Source organism: Panthera uncia (genome assembly GCF_023721935.1).
Source record: "Panthera uncia isolate 11264 chromosome A3 unlocalized genomic scaffold, Puncia_PCG_1.0 HiC_scaffold_11, whole genome shotgun sequence".
NCBI lineage: Eukaryota > Metazoa > Chordata > Mammalia > Carnivora > Felidae > Panthera > Panthera uncia.
Window position 1 is genome coordinate 60,891,998 of NW_026057578.1, and position 19,549 is coordinate 60,911,546.

Here is a 19,549-nt window from a genome sequence, read left to right on the forward strand (position 1 = left end):
GTATATATGTGTGTGAGGGTGTGTGGTGGGTGGATATAGGGATGTGTGTGCATTGATGGTGTATGTGACGGGTGGATTAGGAGTGTATATGCGTGTGTGAGGTTGTGTGGTGAGTGGATATAGGGTTTGTGTGTGTGTGTGTGTGTGTGAGAGGGTGGGTGGTGAGTGGATGGATATGGGGGTGTATATGTGAGTGTGTAAGGGCGTGTGTGTGAGGGCTGTATATGGGGTGTGTGTGTGTGAGAGAGAGTGTGTGGGGGATGGGTATATGCAGGCTGGGTTACAGCAAGGCAAGCAGAAGGTTGTGAGGGCACTAGAGGGAGGGCCTCAGCTCAGGAGGAGCAGGTAGAAAAGGGAAAATGAAGGTCAGTGAGGTGGGTTGCATGGCACAGAAGGGATAAAAAAGAAGGGATAAAAAGAAGACTGAAAAGGATGTGGGTAGACAGAGCAGTCTGGAGAAGGAGCCAGCGGGCATGAGAGGCAAGAAGAGAAGGTGGATCAGAGCTTCTCTGGGTCCCAGGCACACAGTTGTCCGTGGTGAGAGGCAGCATCAGGGTCAGGAGAATGCTGGGCTCCATCCTGTGCTCACACTGCTGTTGGGGCCATGAGATGTGCATGTTTTTAAGATATAGACTTGATGCAATATTGTGTTTTTACCACATACGTGGATCCCTTTGATAATAACATCACTCCATCCTCCTAAGACCAGTTGCTTCCCTTTGCCCTTCTTCTTTGCCACAGTCTTCAGGGTGGGTGTGATATGGGCAGGCGGGCCGAGAACCCAGACGGGGTCCCGCAGGCTTCACGCAGGATAGAAATCAAAGTGAACGGGAAGAAGTGAGAGCAGAGTTTACTGAGCAGCATAAGGGATAGAGTATAGTAGGTGAAGTGTCTGGAAGACTCAGGAAAGGAGAGTGAGTCTCTCCTTTGCTCGGGCTCTGAGGGTTTATTGAGGATGGTGAGCATGTCCTCTCAGCTACCCAGGAACCAGTCAGAACAAGGACAAAGGTCCAGGTGTTCTCCATAAGTCACTTATGCTCTGGAGCCAGGGGGTCTTGGCGTCACAATGTCTAACGGCAGCTGTCTGGAATACATACGTGATGACCCACCTGGTCACTCCTTAGATGTTATCTACTGTGCTGGAAAACTGCAAAGAAATCATTAACTCCTTGACCTTTACAGTTAGGACATCCATTCTTTGTACTATAAGGTATGTGCAAGGTGGGGCTGCAGGTCCTAGCAAGAACAGACTCAGGAAAAGGAGAAAAAGCGGTTCTCCTTGGAGTCCCTTCAGTGTCCCTGTCTCAGGTGAGTCCCCCCTCCCTCTCTCTGTGCCCTTCCCCTCACCCCTCCAGCACCCTGGGCTCCAGGCTGGGCCTAAGCAAGGAATGGCACCTGGCTTCAGGGTGCGGCCGCCCCAGGATCCTCCTTCTGTCTGTAGCTGCCCCCCTGCAGTACCCAACCGCATTCCTTCCCTGCCATTTATGCCACCCTGCATCATTCTGTGTATTTATTTAATGTGTCTTGTCTGTTTCCCTGCTAAACCATCAGCTCCATGAGACTAGGACATTGTCTCTTTTGTTCACTGCTGGGCCCCCAGCATTTAGAACAACACCTGGTGTTCAGTTACCATTTATTGAGTGCATAAAAAGTTTAAATGACAGGCTAAGTCCAATTGACTAAAGCGGGTGATATTTTACAAGTGTGAATTTAAATACAAAAGTGCAGGGAGGCACCTAGATGGCTCAGTCAGTTAAGCATTTGACTTGGCTCAGATCATGATCTCTCAGTTGTGAGATCGAGCCCTGCATCAGGCTCTGTGCTGAGAGTGAAGCCTGCTTGGGATTCTTTCTCTCTCTCTCTCTCTCTCTGTCCCTCTCCTGCTCAAGCTCTCTCACTAAATAAATAAACAAACATTAAAGAAAAAGTGCAAAGGGAAGTTAAGTAATTGGGAGGATTAGAAATGGTAAGGTGTGTTGAAAAGGATACCTACAAGCCCAAAGTGGTGTCACTTAGGCCAAGTCACCAAACCAGAGCTTAATACTAACCTAATGGCAGTTTCAGCCTCCCCTAAGTGTCAGTCTGTCAATCAGGAATTGTGTGATAGGCACTTCTGAGGTAATCTGTCTGTATTATAAGACCGCCTGCCCTTTCCCACTGAAGGAAGGTGACCTTGCTTGGAATAATCCTTTCTTTTCTTTTGCTAACAACTTTCTTGCCCCACCCTCCTTCCTATAAAACCTGCCATTTTGTACAACTCCTTGGAAAACCCCTCTGCCTGAGAGGTGGGGTGCTGCCTGGTTCATGAATCACTGGTTCATAAAGCCAATTCGATCCTTAAATTTACTTGGTTGGATTGAGCGGGGCGGGGGGAAGGGGTTTAAGTTTTTTTAAGTTTATTTATTTATTTTTGACAGAGGGAGGGAGGGGCAAAGAGGGAGAGACAGAATCCCAAGCAGGCTCTGAGCCATCAGCGCAGAGCCCGAGGGGGCTCAAATTGACAAACCTTGAGATTCTGACCTGAGCCAAAACCAAGAGCAGATGCTTAATCAACTGAGCCCCCCAGGCGCCCCTGGATTGTTTTTTAATAGATTGTAAGCCTCCCCTAAATGCTGTGAGTCTCACACTCCAGTTGGGATCTGGGCTCAGTCTGATGGGTCAGTATCCTACTTTCCATTAGGAACCAGCACCCCCCATTGAGGTTCCTGGAGAATCGTAGGGTCTCTAAGATGGTGTCAGGGAATCAGGACCCAGGCACATGGTTGGCCCTCTCAAGGTAGCCACCCCAGAATATTCATTAGCAATTCAATTTGGAGGACGCAGAGAGGGAGAGAAAGACCAGATCCCCCTGGACCCTGTGCCCTGTATCAGACCATTAAGGCCCAAGATGGGAGCTGGTGGGTGAGAAGCTGTGACAGAAGCCTAGGAGGGGAGCTGCTGGGGCCAGCACGTCGAGCCGAGGAGCTTCTTGGGATGTATGTGGTTTTCCCATTCCCTGTAACTGGTGCCAGGAGAACAGAGGCGGTGGTGTTACGTGAAGCAACACTTCTTCTGAGGCACAGATGGAAAAGTCACTTTTATTTTAGGCCCAGTGCTTCTCTTCCCCTGCCTTCCCCCGAAGCATCAGTTCCATCCCAGGAGAACCACCTAAAGGGATGCTTTCAGACTCACAGTCTCTAAACAGAGCCCAGATGCTCAGGGCTGTTAGCCATGGCATTTAAAAAGGCACAGGGCCCCAATGCTCCCTGGGGGAGTCACCTCAAACGACTGTGGTGTGGGTGTGGAGAAACTGAGTTAGGGAGCTGGAGCCTTGTGTCTGAGTTTTCTTCTGTGTCAGCTCTCCGGAAAACCCCCACTCGGGACAAACAGTGCTCAGGAAAAGCTGAGCGCATGGCCTACTTATAAGCAGTGTTAATTATGGGCTCTTGGGCGCCTGTCGTCGCTTAACCAATTTCCAGGGCTGTTGATTGGTTTATCCCGAGGCATCCAGGCCCCTTGCTCTAAAACCGCTCCTGACACATCAGCCTGGGTCAAGCTGTGGTGTGGAGTAATTACTGGGTGGGGTAGGGAAGGGGGACAGTAGCCGGCTTCAGGTTTGAAGCTGGCGGCACCTGCACTGCTGTTCCCAAGGAGTCTTAAAGCAGCTGATACACCTGCACCGGCTAAAGAGGGGTGAGAGGGTGGCCGTGCACAGCACCCTTTGGGGTGCTACACTGCTGGCGGGCTGTTCCCGCCCAGCTGGGCCTCCAGGGCCTCAAGGAGGCTGATTCTCTTTGCACATGCCTGGAAAGTTCATTGGCCTGCCCACACATGCGTGTGTGTACGTGCACAGTCCCCCAAGGGCCCTAGTAAACAGCTCTCTCTCTCTAGTGGAATCTCATTGTGTTTTGCAGACTTCATTCTTCCCAGCTCGTTTGTGCAGCGGGCAAGGGGTATCATTACTCTTACTTGTTAAGTTGCCCGAGAGGAAAAAAAACAAACAAGAAAGTTTTTCCTCCTCTAAGAGTCTAATTACTTGTTGGGTGAGCCCTGACCCATATACATTTCCAGAGAGAGAGACACCCGATGCCAGCAGAAGAGATGTCCTTGGACGGGATTCAGAGACCCTCTGCCGGCCATTCCCCCAGCTTCTGGCTCTGCAGCCATACCAGACTCTTGCCAGAGCTTCATAAGGAGTTTAGGATGCTCTGTTTCTTGCCTTGAGTCACTGGACATGCCATGCTATTTCATGTGTCTCTCTGCCTTTGTCATTTCTGTCCCTTTGCTGGGTGCATGTTTCCTCTCCCATTACCTGTGCCTTATTCCTCACCTTCCCCACTCCCTCCACCTCCAGTCAACTCCCCCTCTGAGCAGGCTCTGCACCTTCCATCTGCTTCGGTTGGTTTTGAGCACATTCCCTTGTGTTTACTTATCTGCCTGGCTCCCCTCCCTCCTAGGCTGTGAACTCCCTGAAGTCAAGGTCTCCATCCAGCCACCTTTTTATCTTGGGCACCTGTCACGGTTCTAGCCCATGGGGGATCCACTGAGGTGGGCCTCTCAGAGGGAACTCTCACCCCCAGAATGGCAAAGGGTCAAGCATATGCTACTAATGCGCTTCTAGCCTAGTTTCCAAGTTCCTGATTCTGACACATCACCTGCTGTCAAATTCAACGTTTGTCAAGGTTCTTGACACTGGCAGTTTATCTTGGGACTGGTCTTCAGGTTCCCTCTTATTCAGGTACTACTCAGTCAGGTTTGTTTAGGATTCTCTCCATTCAGCTTCCCCACCCACCAACCCCTCCTCTAGGCACTAGATGTGCAGGGTGCAGGGGTGGGGGGGGCATTTACATTCAAATAGGGAGAGACAGACAAGAAGCAAAATAATAAATAAGATAACATAGAGGGATGATAGTGCGGGGACCTGAACTCCACCTCTTGGTGGGGTGTGGAGAGGTCACCATGCAGAAGAGGGCGTGGGAAGGAGATCTTGCAGCCATCTTTGGGAAATACCATCCTCCATGTTGTCTTTCATTTTTCTAGCTTCCTGGTTCTGAAAATGCCCTTAAGTAGTCTGACTGAAGAAGAGCCCCTGGGTACATAAGGTTTTTCCCTCTCTATTAGTGTGGCCAGATTATCATTCATGTTTTGTTACACCAGTGGAGAGAGAATGGTACTTTGAGCTCCAGCTGGCTTCGAAGACACCTCCCAGGCTGCAGGGAGTGCCCTCGGCTGGAATGGTGGACCTGGGAACACCCACATGTTGCAGCAAGGGCAGTGTCGAGTCAGCAGGAGGTTCAGAGCTGGCCTCAGCCCTTAATGGCAGAGGTCCTGGGGCAGCAGAGACTCTCATGTCTTCCGCATCTGGCAGTTTTGAGGCCTCTGGTTTAGGTGTCTTCATCTGACTCAGCTCTGGGCAGCTCAGCGCTCTGATGGATCCCGTTCGCTTGAAGGTGGCTAGAGCTTAAAGACAGGAGAACATGAACAGCCAGGTTCCCAAAGCTCCCTCGGATGTCTCAAAACTGCTGGTTGCTTGATTCCTCCAGAAAACACCTGTGGTGCCAGAGAATGCAAACATGGTCCCCTTGGGCCAGGGGCTGTCATGCCCAGCCCTCCCATGGGAGTCATGTGCCTGTCCTCCTCTGCCCTCCGTAACTAACCCTCTGCTCTCCCTTGGCCTGACAGATGGAGACAAGCACTGGTGGTGCCCCTCCCTGCAAGAGGTCACGGAGGTGTTTCACAGCCTGGGAGCCTGTAGCCCTGCTCTGGGCCTGCGTGAACCCTGTCAGCACAGTGGGAGGTGAGTACTGTCCTTTCCTCACTGTCCTTTCTCATTTGTTCAGCAGCTGGGGAACTCACTTCAAACCTGTCAATTTGGATACATTCAATATGTGCAGGTTTTTCCATATCAGTTACACCTCAGTTAAAATGTTTAAAACAAACAAACAACAAACATTACCCAAAAAAAAGAGAGATCCGTTCTTTTGAACATTTATTCATGTTAGGAAATATTGAAGTATTTCCTATTCTGAGGAGATAGGAAGGGAAGAAAAAATTAATCATAAAGTAGTTCCTATTCTGTAAAGGTAATACAATGTAATGGGCCATTCATTGTACAAAACTATCCATTTCATTACTGTTTGTGGCATCCTCCGTTCCATGAGCATTTATAAGTTAGAAAAAGGTGAGGTACCTGGGTGGCTCAGTTGGTTAAGCTTTGGCTCAGGTCATGATCTTACAGTTCATGGGTTCAAGGCCTACATCAGACTCTATGCTGAGTGTGGAGCCTGCTTGGGATTCTCTCTCTCCCCCCCTAGCTTTCTGCCCCTTCCCCATCCGTGCACTTGGGCACACACTCTGTCTCAAAAATAGATGAACATTTAGGGAAAAAAAAAAGAGGAAAGATTTCCTCTGATTATTATATAAAATTATGTGCATTTGTCGGGGGGGGGGGGTAAAAAAAAATTCCCAAACTCAGGCTCTAACCCACATGGTGAAACAGAGTCTGAGGGATTATAGAACAAACCACACACAAGTACCTGTGGATATGAGTATCACACCATGAATGACAAATGGTGAATGTTTGGATAAATGACCCTGCTCCCAGCCTAGGCGGGGAGGGGGGAGGCACAGGGAGAAGAAGCAGACACAGATGAGTCTTGCTGGTTTAGCTGACATCTGTTCCTGCCCTGTGGTGACTCAGAGCCCTCAATGCCCCTCCTCTTCCAGGACATGTCCGAGTCTCTCTGGTCTACCTCTAAGCCTCAATTTTGACGCATTACCTAATATCAACCCATGGCCAGCAAGGCACAATTTTACATGTAATTTCCACAGTGGCCAGTTTTGTTCTGTGGGTGCCCCCTTTGTGTGCTGATCTGGGTTGGGGGGTGCTAATTTGCATGTGCATTGTCCCTGCTCTCTAGGAGCAGAGACCTAACAATACATAAATGGCTATTGTTGGGTGCACAGTGATGAGGTCTGGGTTGTAAAAGTGTTGTATGTTATAAACTTGTTCTACATATTATATTACATTCAAACTTTTTCTTGACAATTCTTTGAGAACATATAACAGGGTTTTTAGAGCCCTGGATGGGATGTTACATGGAAGCCTGCCCCCACCATCCTGGTGACAATCTTCTGGCCCCAGGAAGTACAGGGACCCTTACCTTTGCTGTTGCAGGCTGGCGGGTGTTCCTACTTGGGGAAGGCCCAAGCTTCCTTAAGAACCTGTTCCACAACTGTGTTTAGTAATTGTCTGCCAAACCAAACCAGACCAAACCACACTCGCTCTGCTATAAATACCCTGCGCATGTGCCAGCCTGCCTCGCTCCTGCCCCTCTCCCTTCCCGTGGAGTTCCATATCTTGCCTCTTCCCCGACACAGAGCTTCAATCACACCACCTTCTAGAATGAGTCGAGGAAAGAATTACACTTGGAAAAACAAATGCAGGTTGGGGGAAGGGCCTAGGGGGCCTGAAGAGTTCAGAAGAGCTATTTCTAACTGTTGTGATGAGCACTTGGTATCCACTTGGAGAGTGAGAGGTGCCACTGGAGGCATATAACCACCCAATTTACTACACACTCTGTAAAGAGCCACTTTCTCCCCCGCCCTTCTCCCTTCCCCCTGAGCTTGACGGCTTCCTGCTCCTTCAGCTTCAGAACAGATCCATCCACTTTGGAGGCCACAGGGGGCAGATGGGCATTAGAACTATGGCTGTTTAAATCTGCCACCTCAAATCCTTGGGAACACAAACCCCTAGCATGCATTGCCAGGCAGTTGGCCCTGGGTAAGAGGAAGGCAAAGCCATGTTGTCCTAGAGTGTTGCCAGAGCTGCATGGTCACATTCCCAGACGTACCATTTGGACAGCCTACTTATTTCCTTGGGCCTCACACTGTTGGCACCGTTTCCCCACAGAGGATTCAGAACTGGCCTGAGGATCTGGCCAATGGCTTCAGGGGTGATTTCCCTATTGTGACCCTATAAGAACTGGCTGGACTGCTTGTCCAGCCACTCAGCCTAGGGAGAATTTTCTGCCTGAACACAGTCTCCCTTTGAAAAGCAAATAGACACATCCTGGAGACCCGTCCAATGACATCCCCAAGATGTGGGGTAGCAGAGATGCTCAGGTGGGTTACCTGGGTTGCTGGTTAGCTGCTGCAGTTGGGGAAGCTCTGGGAGTCATAGGGTTGGAAGACAGCTCTTCTAAACTATTCAGGAAGCACTATGAAGGTTCTGGAGTCTCCTCCACCAAAGGTATGACACCCTTCATGGACACATGGGCCATAAGAAGAACATCAGGGCAGTCTGCCTTGTCCCCATTGTCCTCCTCGTCCTGTTCCTGACTAAGCTCAGACTCATCCCATGCCAAGTGGCTCCACATCACATACTGTTCTGTTGACTTCCAGGGATGTCCCAATCTAGGGCTCTCCAGAAGAACAGATGCTCTGCGGCTCCTCTGGGGCACCCACAGAGCCCCTGTAGTGGCCAAGACTGGAAATGAGGGGTTAGGATGTCTCTGCACATGGCCCCACAACTGGACTGTCTTTTTAGTTACTATGAGTAAGACTGGTCTTTCACCATGTATTCCTCATCTCAGATTTCCTTGAAACCCATCACCATCTCTTCGAATGCTTCAAGATTTCCTCTCGGAAGATATAGTCCTTCTGCCACTGGACCATATGACAAGACTGGGGAGGAAGGAATCAGGAGGATCTGTGGGGACACAGGGCAGAAGAGGGACCAGAGCATGAACACTGACCAGGAAGCAGAAGCAAGAGTTTGAGGGGGCTGGTGCCACCCGGCTGTACAGACACTCTTTGTCAGGTGCCCCAATCTCACCTGGGAAGTCAAGGAAGGTCCTTGGTAGCAATGGCTGGTTTTCCAAGGCTGCTCCCCAGGTTACAAAGTCCATCTGAAAGTCCCAGCCAGATACACGGGACTGGCCACCAAACTACCGTAGCCTGGTACTGGAAACCTTCATCGACTTAGTTCTCTGAAAGGGCAGCCTGGTGCAGAGGCCAAATGGGTAACTAATTGATGGTTAATCCATTGAAAGAGCATCCTGTCCAGTGTGCAGGAGGCTGGTCACTGGCCGTCTTGAGACAGTGTAATTCAACCCAGGTAAAATGTACTTCTCTCTCCCTTCCCGTTAGCTCAGCATCGAATTCCCTTTACTGCATTGACCTCGCCCATAAAGACTGGACAGCAGGTCCAGTTTGATTTAGTAGTACAGGCCTAGGGGAGAGCACGCTACTCACAGCCTGCATGGTGGGACCCTGACCACTGGGCACTTTCAGGATAGCCCTTGGTTACGGTGGTGGCCATGCCCCTATGGCTCTTTTACCATGCTCCTGCTGAGAATGTCGGAGTACATAAGATGTGCCCCTCTTACGATCACTGAATAAGTATAGAATGGCATCGCCATGACCCAAGCTCTAGCTCCTGGGTCCTGGCCACAGGCTGAGCTCTAACCCTGCCAGCTGGGGGTCAGGGCGGAAGGGAGGGGCAGGATGGTGAAGCACTTTGTTCATGGAGTCCAGTTGTGGGACCCCTCCACTCAGGAGGGGAGTGAGCTTGCCAGGCCGTGAATGCCTGTGCTCCGTGGCCACCTGCTGGGAACCTGGGGATGGAGGCCTGGGGATTAGCCGGCGCTGTACCCCCAGTATAGCAGTCACAGATGCAGACATTTCAGACAAGCGGTTCATCAGAACCTCAGAAAGGCAGGGAACAGGGACCCCCATTCTGTTGCCTGCTGTTCCCAAGGAGAGGTGGCACAGGAAATGCTGGAACACACACCGCGAGGCTGTCCGCCACCCTCTCCACTTGGGAAGATTGGTGTTGCTTCACAAGGAGGAGAGGGTTCTTGTCACAGCCACACTTCCCTCCCCAGCTCACGTTTTCCACACTCCTCCTCCCTCTGGTGGCACCAGACTGTCTGAAAGCCCGTTCCTCTTCGGCAGAGTCACGGTCAATTCTGTGCCTGCCTCCATCCTTTGGGAAGTCTGAAAGCATTCCCACTCATGCTTCCATACCCCATGCATGCATGCTCACAGGCTGGTGCAAACCGGAGCACCCCTTGTATACTGACACAGGCCCAGCAGGTGCCCAGATGTGCAAACACCAGCCTCACCCATTCTCTGGCCCTAATAAATGCTAAAATCTGGAAGAATGGCCGAGCGCAGTCATACCTTCCCCTCCACCCCCTCGACTTTGTTTTGTTGGCATCAGTTTCCCGGGCACCTAGAGATGGAATTCTCCTACTTTGCTTTGAATAAGCAGCACCAGTGCCAAGTAAAAGAAGAGCAGAGACTTTTCACTGGAGCACGCAGGAATGGAGCTTTTTCTTTGTCAGAGGTCAGGTGGCTACACTGGAGCCTGTTATTGCCAACAGTGTTGCTGTCATCAGTATCTTCATTTGTGGAGAGCCTGCTGTTATCAGGAACTCCAACCAGTTAATAAGAGTAGAGCAGTAGATGAGACAGCACAGGGAGCCTGGTCATAAGCTTACCTCAACAGTATGCAGCAATTAACAGTATACATTTGACCAGAGAGACAGAATCAGTGAGGCGATCTTGCTCTGATTTTTATCCAGTGAGCATGTGCCTGGGGAAGTTTGTGCAAAGGTGGTACAACTCTGTTGTCCATTGATGCCTCTCTCACTGTAAGGACCTTGTCACCCTGAATATGACTCTAGTCTTTAAAGAGGTTTGGGGTGTGTGTGTGTGTGTGTGTGTGTGGTGGTGTTTTTTGTTTGTTTGTTTTTTATGACCCTAAGTTCTAACTTCATCTCAGCTCAACAAGCTTTGTTTCCACACTAGAGGAAAACTGGCCATGCTAGGCTTATCGGTAGGCAGCCTGTTAGTGTGAACCCCTTTGGAGGAGTTCTCAATGATAATTTTTATTCTTTCATCATATTATTTGCTGACTTTGGAAACTAGTCCCCATATAAGCTACAATGTAGTATACTTCTTAATGCATGCAAAATGTCACCATACCTGTATGGACAAAGAACTTCTTTGAAGAAGACTCTTTTGGGGCAACGGAGTATGATATCCTGGTCTCCAAGTCCCAGAAAACTAAAGCCGGAGGCCTGGTGATCTGAGAGAGATGATTCATTTTCAGAAATACAGAATTAAAGCTGTGCTGTCTACTTAACAGGTTTACAACCAAATTGGAAATATATATGAACCCCCCACCCCCACTCCCACCCCCACAATGGATCCCAAACCCTTAGACACTTCACTTCCTGGTTCTTTCCCTCTCCATTTAGAGGGCTTATTTTCACAGACTTTGCAATGAGCATGCACCAAAGAACAAAGGGAGGAGGACTGAAAGTCTCTGTGTCACCTCAGGGAATATACATTTGTTCCAGTCAGACTACTCTGTGCCTTACATGAGCATAGGTGATGTCCGGGTAAGTCTGTAACCTCTGTAGTACTCAGCCAATGAGCAACCAGGGGAGGGACTTGCACGCTAGGAGATAAATTGTCTGCTGTAACTGCCCCGAGTGTGCCTGTCCATCAAACACTCGCTCTTGCAAGAATGTTGATTAAAGCCTCACTTCACTGTGCTCCAAGTCTCCACATTCCTCTTTTGATTTGGGTTGGTGGGCTTATTTCTCACAGCTGGAGTGGCAGCAGTTGGGAGCCAGACTCCCGTGATATGGTGTGGCTCATTCCCACACTGAGTCTGGATGGCTTGTGTGGACCATAGACATCAGCAGAAGTGATGGGATGTCACTTCAAAGACTGGGTTATAAAGACTGCGGCTTCTGTCTCTGGCATTCCCCTCTCTCTCAGATCATTCAGTTGGGGGCAACCAGGTGCCATGTTGAGGAGCCCTGTGGAGAGCCCCATGTGGCAAGGAACTGGGGGCCTCCTGGGGCACATGAGTGAACTTGGAGTGAGCTTGCAAGCAGCTCCTCCTGCCCACTCCAGCCTAACATGACAGCAGGCCCACCTCCAATATTTTGGGGGCAACCTCCCAAGAAATCCAGAGCCAGAACCACCCAGCTAAGCTGCTTCTGGATTCTTGACTCTCAGAAACTGCACAATGTAATAAATATTTATTGTTTTTGAGCCTCTGTATTCTGGGATAATTTGTTAGTAGCAGTAAATGACCAACACAGACAGGGCATCAGGGTCCCAGGCTGAATGGATCATGCACGGGCTCTCTGTTCTTGAGCAACAGCAGGCCCCCCTCTCTGCCTCTGTTCTCCCCTTGTGCCCACCTCCTCCCATCTCCTTCCCTTTGCTTTTGTCTTACCTTAGGGTGCTTAAAAATAGCACTAGCCTGAACTGGAGTGAGCAGCAGGACGCCCCCCTGGAGATTGCCTTGGATGTCAGCCTGAACTACATCTACAAGGTGAGTTACACACCCATTTCTGCTCGCCATCCAGACCTACTCAGCAGTTGTATTATAGGCACTGTGCCAGCCACCAGGACTGATGCTGTGGAGGGCTCACAGCCCCCTATGCCTGGGCCTGCCCCCTGAGTACACCGTGGGGGGTTTGACTTTGGGCCTTGGTGCTTGTTTTCCTCAGCTCCTGCCTGGCATGGCCAAGGGGCTCATGATGCCATCCCCTCCTGCCCAGCCCCATCTCCCAGGGATGCCATCCCTGGCCTAGCACTCTCTCTGCTCTCCAGTTCCTAGCGCTGTGTGCCCTAGCCCAGCCAGGGGCCTACACTGATGGGGACCTCCTGGGCCTGATTGAGCTGCTGTGCCGAGTTGGCCTGGATGTGGGGCTTCGCCTGCTTCCCAAGACTGATCTTCAGCAGCTTCTGCTTCTGCTCCTCGAGAACATCCATGAGTGGCCAAGGAAGGTACCATGAGCCAAAGCCAAAGCCCTAGCCTCTTCTCTAAGGTCCTGAGCCTCCTCACATAGCCTTGTCACTAGGGATTAAAGTGCCCCTAGAGTACACTCAATGGGAATAGCAGGCTTGGAGGCCACCAGGATGCCAGGGAACACTCCCTCCAGTCCCTGGCCTTTGTGACCACATCTTACTTCTGGCTTCCCTGCTGAGTGGGCTGGTGAGGAAGTCAGGGTGGAAGGCAGGCCCTCTCATAGCCCACCTAATGCCTGCTATCCCCACAGCTCCAGAAGCTGTGCTGCAGCCTGAGTGAGGTGTCAGATCACCACCACAACCTGCTGGCGCTCGTGCAGTTCTTCCTGGACGTGACCTCCCGGAGCAGGTGGGTGCTCCTCCACCTCGGGCTCCTCCCTCTGACACTCCTCCCTTCCCCTGGAACAGGCTCTGGTGTAGGGATCCAGAATCCTCCCCATCGGTCCCAACAAACCTCCCCCTCCTGCCCAATCTCTAAAACTCAGGAGAACTAAAAATACAGCTCACTAATGAGTTCATTACGAAAGGAAAAAAAGCCTAATTTTCTTAACATGATCTTATTAGCAAAACAATTGCCTTACACAATTAGCTTCCGACTGCAGCGCCCGCCTGCTGCTCCCAATCCTTGGTAGAGGGTTCCTTCTAGTCACTCAGACCTCCACTGCAGGAAGTCCCCTAATCACCCCTCCCCCACACCTCTCCCAAACTCTCAGTTCATCTTTCTGCTTTATTTTATGCATAGCATGGCCTTCTGCCAGAAATTCTCCTACTGTTTGTTCCTTATTTATGGTGACTCTCCTCTATGTTACCTCCAGGAGAGCAGTCCCTTAGCGGAGTCACCGCTCTTATCATCCAGCATCTAAAACAGTGCCTGACAAGCCTACGGCACTCTGTAAATCCTTTTTTTGAGTGAACAAACAAGGTGAACAAATTCAGCCTTTGGGGCAATGAGGCCCATTCTCTGGACCTGGCCCCAGTCTCTTCTCTCCTTCCTTCCCCCCACTGTAGGCTACAGCCACAGGGTATTCCTTGCCCATCCCTGAGCCAGGAAGACCCCCGGCCTTCATAGGCACCTCTGTAGTAACCCTCCACTGGGGCCATCCCCCTGCACCTCTCTCTTCAGGGGCGGCTTCAGGAAGCAGGCTTGGCATTTCATCCAGACCCACATCCCCAGGGCCCAGACGAGTGCCAAGTGCCATCTTCCTCAGCTCAGATTCAATCCTGAGTTGGAGAGTTCGATCTCCTGCCTGTGAATCTGGTTGAAAGAGAGGAGGCCTCTCCACAGTCCTGAAAGGAAAGTTGTTGCTGTATATTTGAAAGAACTGGGCTTCTAGAAGCTCTCTCTGAGGCCTGTAGGTGTGAGTACTAGAGCAATGCTTCAATGGGTGCCATTTGCATTAAGCCCAGACACATGGGACTTCTTCCCATATGATCTCAGGAGGCTGACCTCTGCCTTAAGCCTCCCTGCTCAACCCCAAACAGCTAGTGCACTGCATTGCACAAGTCAGAAATTGTAGTCCTGGAAGTCTCTCTCATCCCCAGCTCGTTACCCCTGTTCGTCACTAAATCCTGTCCATTCTGCCCTCCAAATCCCAAACCCTTGTTTGTGGTTGCCTGTCCATGTCAGCTCCATGAGAACAGGTATGTGTCTGGGTCACAGCCACCTCCGTCCCACCTGCTCCTGTTTTCCTATCACATCTGTCACCGGGGTGGTGGTAGTGGCATTTTCTCTGTTCATCTCTCAAAGTCCTCTCTGTGGATACATGGGATTATTGTGTCTCTCCCTCACCTTGCTCCCCTGTTTGCACAGTGGAGTCCAAATGCCTCCAGGGCCCCATGTTGTCCAGCCCCAATTTCCCATTTGCTCCTAGCAGGCCATATTATTTGTACTTGTTTTTCTCACTTTCATATATATACATATATATATATATATATATATATATATATGTATATATACACACACACACACACACACACACGTATGTGTGTGTTTACATACATATACGTGTGTGTATGACGAACCTCATTCTTTTTAATAGCCACGTAGTATTTCATGGTATGCACACAACCAGTCCTCCATTCTGGATATTTATCCAGGGTACAAGCTTTGTACATCTATGCAGATATTTCTATACAATGAACTCTTTGAGGTGAAATTGCAGTCCTAAAGTATATACGTTTAAAATTTGGCCTCCAAAAAAAGCTGTATCAATTGAGAATACCACTAACGGACATGAAAATGCATGGTTCTACACTGTGTATTCTCAGTTTTGTGTGTTTTAGTCAATCTGGTGAGTGAAAAATGTCATACTCTGATTCTAATTTTTATTTCTCTGATTGCCAGTGGTTTTTTGTGTTTCTTTTATTGTAAGTTATATCTTGATGCTTCTTGCCCATTTTTCTATGAGGCAATCAATCTTCTTATTAACATTGATGATTGTTTGTTATATATGCTTCAGAACTGTATTTTCTCCTAAGGCTGTACATTGTCCTTTTTAAACCTTTGTGCATGATATTTTTCAGTGACCTGAAGTTTGTGGAGTTTTTTTTTAATTTTATTTTAGAATACATTTAGATTTACAGAAAAATTATGTGGATAATATAAAGGGTTGATTCTAATTAAGTCTTTCTTTCTTTCTTGAAAAGAAAGGCCTTCCCCACCCCAAGATCACAAAAATATTATGTTATATTTCTCCCAATACTTACATTAACTTTGTTACTATTGGTTTTTAATCCCGTCTAGAATCTATTTTTCGGAGGTAGGAGACAGGGCTCTAACTTGATTTTTTCCACCCCTGAAGAGCCAGTGAGGCCAACACCAGCTCTTCTTTATGTCTTCATGATCCACCTTTCCCAGCAGACTGGAGACTACCTTCATCATCTCCTAAATTTATGATGTCATTTACCTATTAGTTGAATCAAACAGATTTCAGGAATCCGTGTCTTTTACAGGGTGTTGTTGTAGCTCCAGGGCCTTTGCTCAGTGTTCCTTAAATGTCAGGAGTAATACAATGGAACAACCTCACCTCCCTTTCAAACAGACACATCAACTAGGGTGATAATTCCTAAAGAGGGTTCATCAGCAGGATGGGTGTCATCTGTTTATTTAGAAATTTTATCTTATTTTCCTAAATAGATAAAGCTTTCAAACCGAATGAAATTCAAAAGGCACTGTAGAGCACATATTTAAAATGTGCCCCTACCAGCCACCCAGCCTGCCTCCATTTCTTGTGTGTGTTTCTGTGCATGTTCTCTCTGCCCTTCTTTTCACTTCAACTAATGTTTTGGCAATCATTCCAAATTGGGTCAGAAAGAGCTTCTAATTCTTCTTTACAGCCACACCGTGGCTGTGGTCTTTAGTTAGCCGCCCCCCGCCCCCCACCCCCTGCTCCCTGTGGGGGCGATGTTGCAGGAGCTTGCTGGCAGCCTTGTTCTGCCCTCACTGGTGGCTGCCCCACTGGGCTTGGTGCCCAGACTGACCCCCAGGAAGGAGGGCGTATTGTTGCGCATTCTGTCACATTCTTAGTCTACTGCCTGGTTAAGCACAAAGTGAGAACTGTCACCAACATTTGTGTGATGCACATCCCCACCCCGCCCCCCGGCCCCCCGCCCCCATCTTGTTGACCAAGACTTCAGGGATGCACTGTAAATTTAAGGAGAGTTGAGCTCAACCATGAAAAATGAAAGTAAATACTGAAGCCAACCATCTGAAATGGGGCCAATGGGAAGGCTTTCCCTTGGAGGAGCATCAGTCTTGGGACTGTGGCCCCTCTGGTGTAGCTCCAGGGGGCTGTGGGGAGGGGACTTGCCCTTCCAGCTCCTGTGCAGGGTCCCCAGTATGTGTTCTGAGCAAACTTCTGCAGACACTCCCAGGAGCCAGCCCTTTTAGGGGGAGGACAGAGGCCAAGGGCTGCTTTCACTCCACTGAAAGCTGATGTACACAGGCTCTGGGACCCACCTCCTTCACCACCCGCGAATGTTTATTAGATATCCTGTGTATGCTGCTTAACTGTGGCCTCCAAAGTGGAAAGGAAGATGAAACCAGCTTGAGCAGGCTGCCGGATCAGCCGGATTCTGACCAGCAAGTAGCAGCTGGCTGCTAAATGCCGGAGCCGTGGGAGAAAGTGGCCTTCAGAGTCTTGAGGTCTTTGAACACTGGGGATAAGAGCACATGCAGGCACACCATAGCTTTCCCCACACCCTCCTTGTTTTCCTTCATCTTCCATGCTGCTCGCTCCCCTCAGGGTAGGGCCAAGGGCTGTACCATGGTAGAGTGTCATGTCCCCCCACCCACCCTTGCACCACCCCCAGCCCCCAACCCTCCCACCCCCCGCTCGGTGCAGGTCCTAGACCACTTCGTTCTCTCTGTCCATCTGCCTCTGCTGCCTTCATGTCCTGGGCGCCGTGTTCCACCATAACTCCCTTCCTGTGTGCTGCCTCATGTGTCCTATCCCTGCATTGGCCCCTGACCCCTTCTGGCTAACCAGGACCCACTCTGAATCGCTGGCCAGCCTCCATGGGGCCCTCAGCAGATTCCAGACATCACCACTTCCTGCTGCTGAAACCTCTGAACACCAGCAGACAGCACTGTCCCTTCTTTCTCCACTGACTTCTCCACCCACACACCTAGTGGACCCACAACTCACCTCCTTCCTTTCCTCCCGACCCCACCTCCCATGGTCAGGACCCCAACAGTCCTATCCCTTCCAGACCTTCTTTACATATCCCTTCTTACTCCTATACCTTTCACTTTTTATTCTCTACTGACTGTTCCTTAATACATACATGCATTCATGCGTCTCCTCCCTTAGAACAGCAATTCTGCCTTCACCCCCTCCTCCAGCTCCTGCTACACCTCCGAGCTCCCCTTCCCCTGTTCTCCCTTACTCCATCCACCCAAAACAGGCATTCTGAACCCTGCCCCGGCCCCCACCCCCACCCCCGCACCGGCCCCGTGGTGGATTCTTCAGAGATCAAGAGTGTCATAGGAAGTTCTCACCTGAGAAAACAGACATTCAGGCTCTGTGGGTGGGCAAGGCCAGAACATTCTAGAAGGAGGCAGCCAAGGTCCAAAAACCCTCGAAATTTCAGAAGGTCTCAAAATCTGGAGGAACAAGAGGCAGGATGAAGGTCGTGTCTAGGGGTCAAGGGGCCATGCTGGAGCTGAAAGGGCAGCAAAGGAAAACTGGGTCACAATGAAGCCAGGAGTGTGAGGGGTTGTGGCTGAAGAGGATCTGGCTCACTCTTATGAGTGGGTGTGCATGGGGCGGCGGGGGGGTGGTAGGGGTGACCCAAAGAGCCAGAAGTAGAGGAAATGTACTTCATCTGGCACTGTGGCCAAGTTGCCTTATCACCACTGACCTAATGGCCCTTCCTCAGGAACAAGCTTATCATTTTCTTCCTTGACTTCACAGTGTTAATTCTCCTGATTCCCCTCCCCCTCTTTGCCCCATCCTTCTTACTCGCCATCATCCATTTCCTTCCTCCACTGCTCCTCAAGCCTCAGTTTGCCTGGGGATTCTGCCCCGGTCTGTCTCCTGTGGTCACTTGGCCCAGTCTCAGGGAGCTTTCCGGGCTGAGTGCTGTGGTGCTCTGTCTATATGGCCCTGCTTCAGGACTCCAGCTCCCCCTCCCCAGGTGCTGAGTTTCACCCTGCTAGTCTACCCCAGGATGCCTCTGCGGAAGATGGTTACCTTATCTGGGGCTGGGTGCCTTCCTCGGGAGCAGCCCAGTGCTGGGGGCACAGTGGCCTGTCTCTCTGCCTCGACCTGGGATATCTCTGAAGGCCCTTGACAGCTCCAGAGGTCCTTGCAGGGTCAACCACGGGTTCTGCTGTGACTACATTGCAACCTGGATTTCCCCTTTGGCTCAAACCTGCTTCCTTCATCCTTACAGGAGGTCGTCTCAAGAGCACCCCTCTCCCCACTCCCATAAATTCCCTGCATGCTCACCTCCACTTCAGAGTCCACCTCCTAGAGAACTTGACTTGATACCCCATCTTGTCCACATTCATGGCTGCAACTCCAACTATGTGCCAGCAGCTCCCAAGTCAATACCGTTGGCTAGACTTTTCTGCTAAGCACCAGATCTGTGTGGGCAAGTATTTCAGGTTCCATGTGTGTGAAACAGAAGTCACCACCTTCTGAGGAGGACCACCTTCTCCTGTCTTCCTTGTCTCCATGTTGGCATTAGCACGTGCCCACTGTCTGAAGCCCAGGGGCAGTCCCCTCCAGCTCCTCCTCCCCAGCAAAAGACATCTCTCCCGCCACCCTCACACAGTTCCGCCTTTTGTCACAGCGCCCCTGAATTGCTGCCTCCTTCCAGGCTGTCTCCCATCTGACCCATGCCTCCGCTGTCCAGCCTTGTGACCTGGCTTCAGATGCACAGCCAGCCACGTCATGCTTTTGCTTTGTTAAAATCCCTCAGGTTGGGGCGCCTGGGTAGCTCAGTCGGTTGAGCGGCCGACTTCGGCTCAGGTCACGATCTCGCGGTCTGTGAGTTCGAGCCCCGCGTCGGGCTCTGTGCTGACAGCTCGGAGCCTGGAGCCTGTTTCCGATTCTGTGTCTCCCTCTCTCTGACCCTCCCCCATTCATGCTCTGTCTCTCTCTGTCTCAAAAATAAATAAACGTTAAAAAAAATTTTTTTTTAAATAAAAAAAAAAATCCCTCAGGCTTCTATCCTCAGGATGAAATTTAAACAGCAGCACACTAAGACCTTAGTGCCTTCTCTT

General features: G+C 50.3%; 1 protein-coding gene across 5 annotated transcripts in view; it reads left to right on the forward strand.

Moving 5' to 3' along the window:
- Positions 1 to 19,549, forward strand: part of FAM178B (family with sequence similarity 178 member B) — a 113,625-nt gene that overhangs the window by 61,719 nt on the left and 32,357 nt on the right. For all 5 annotated transcript variants that reach the window (XM_049651405.1, XM_049651406.1, XM_049651408.1 and 2 more), the window contains 4 exons: positions 5,662 to 5,776; positions 12,247 to 12,340; positions 12,622 to 12,798; positions 13,071 to 13,168. In XM_049651405.1, coding sequence (XP_049507362.1) covers positions 5,662 to 5,776; positions 12,247 to 12,340; positions 12,622 to 12,798; positions 13,071 to 13,168 — 484 coding nt within the window. The remainder of the gene's footprint in view (positions 1 to 5,661; positions 5,777 to 12,246; positions 12,341 to 12,621; positions 12,799 to 13,070; positions 13,169 to 19,549) is intronic.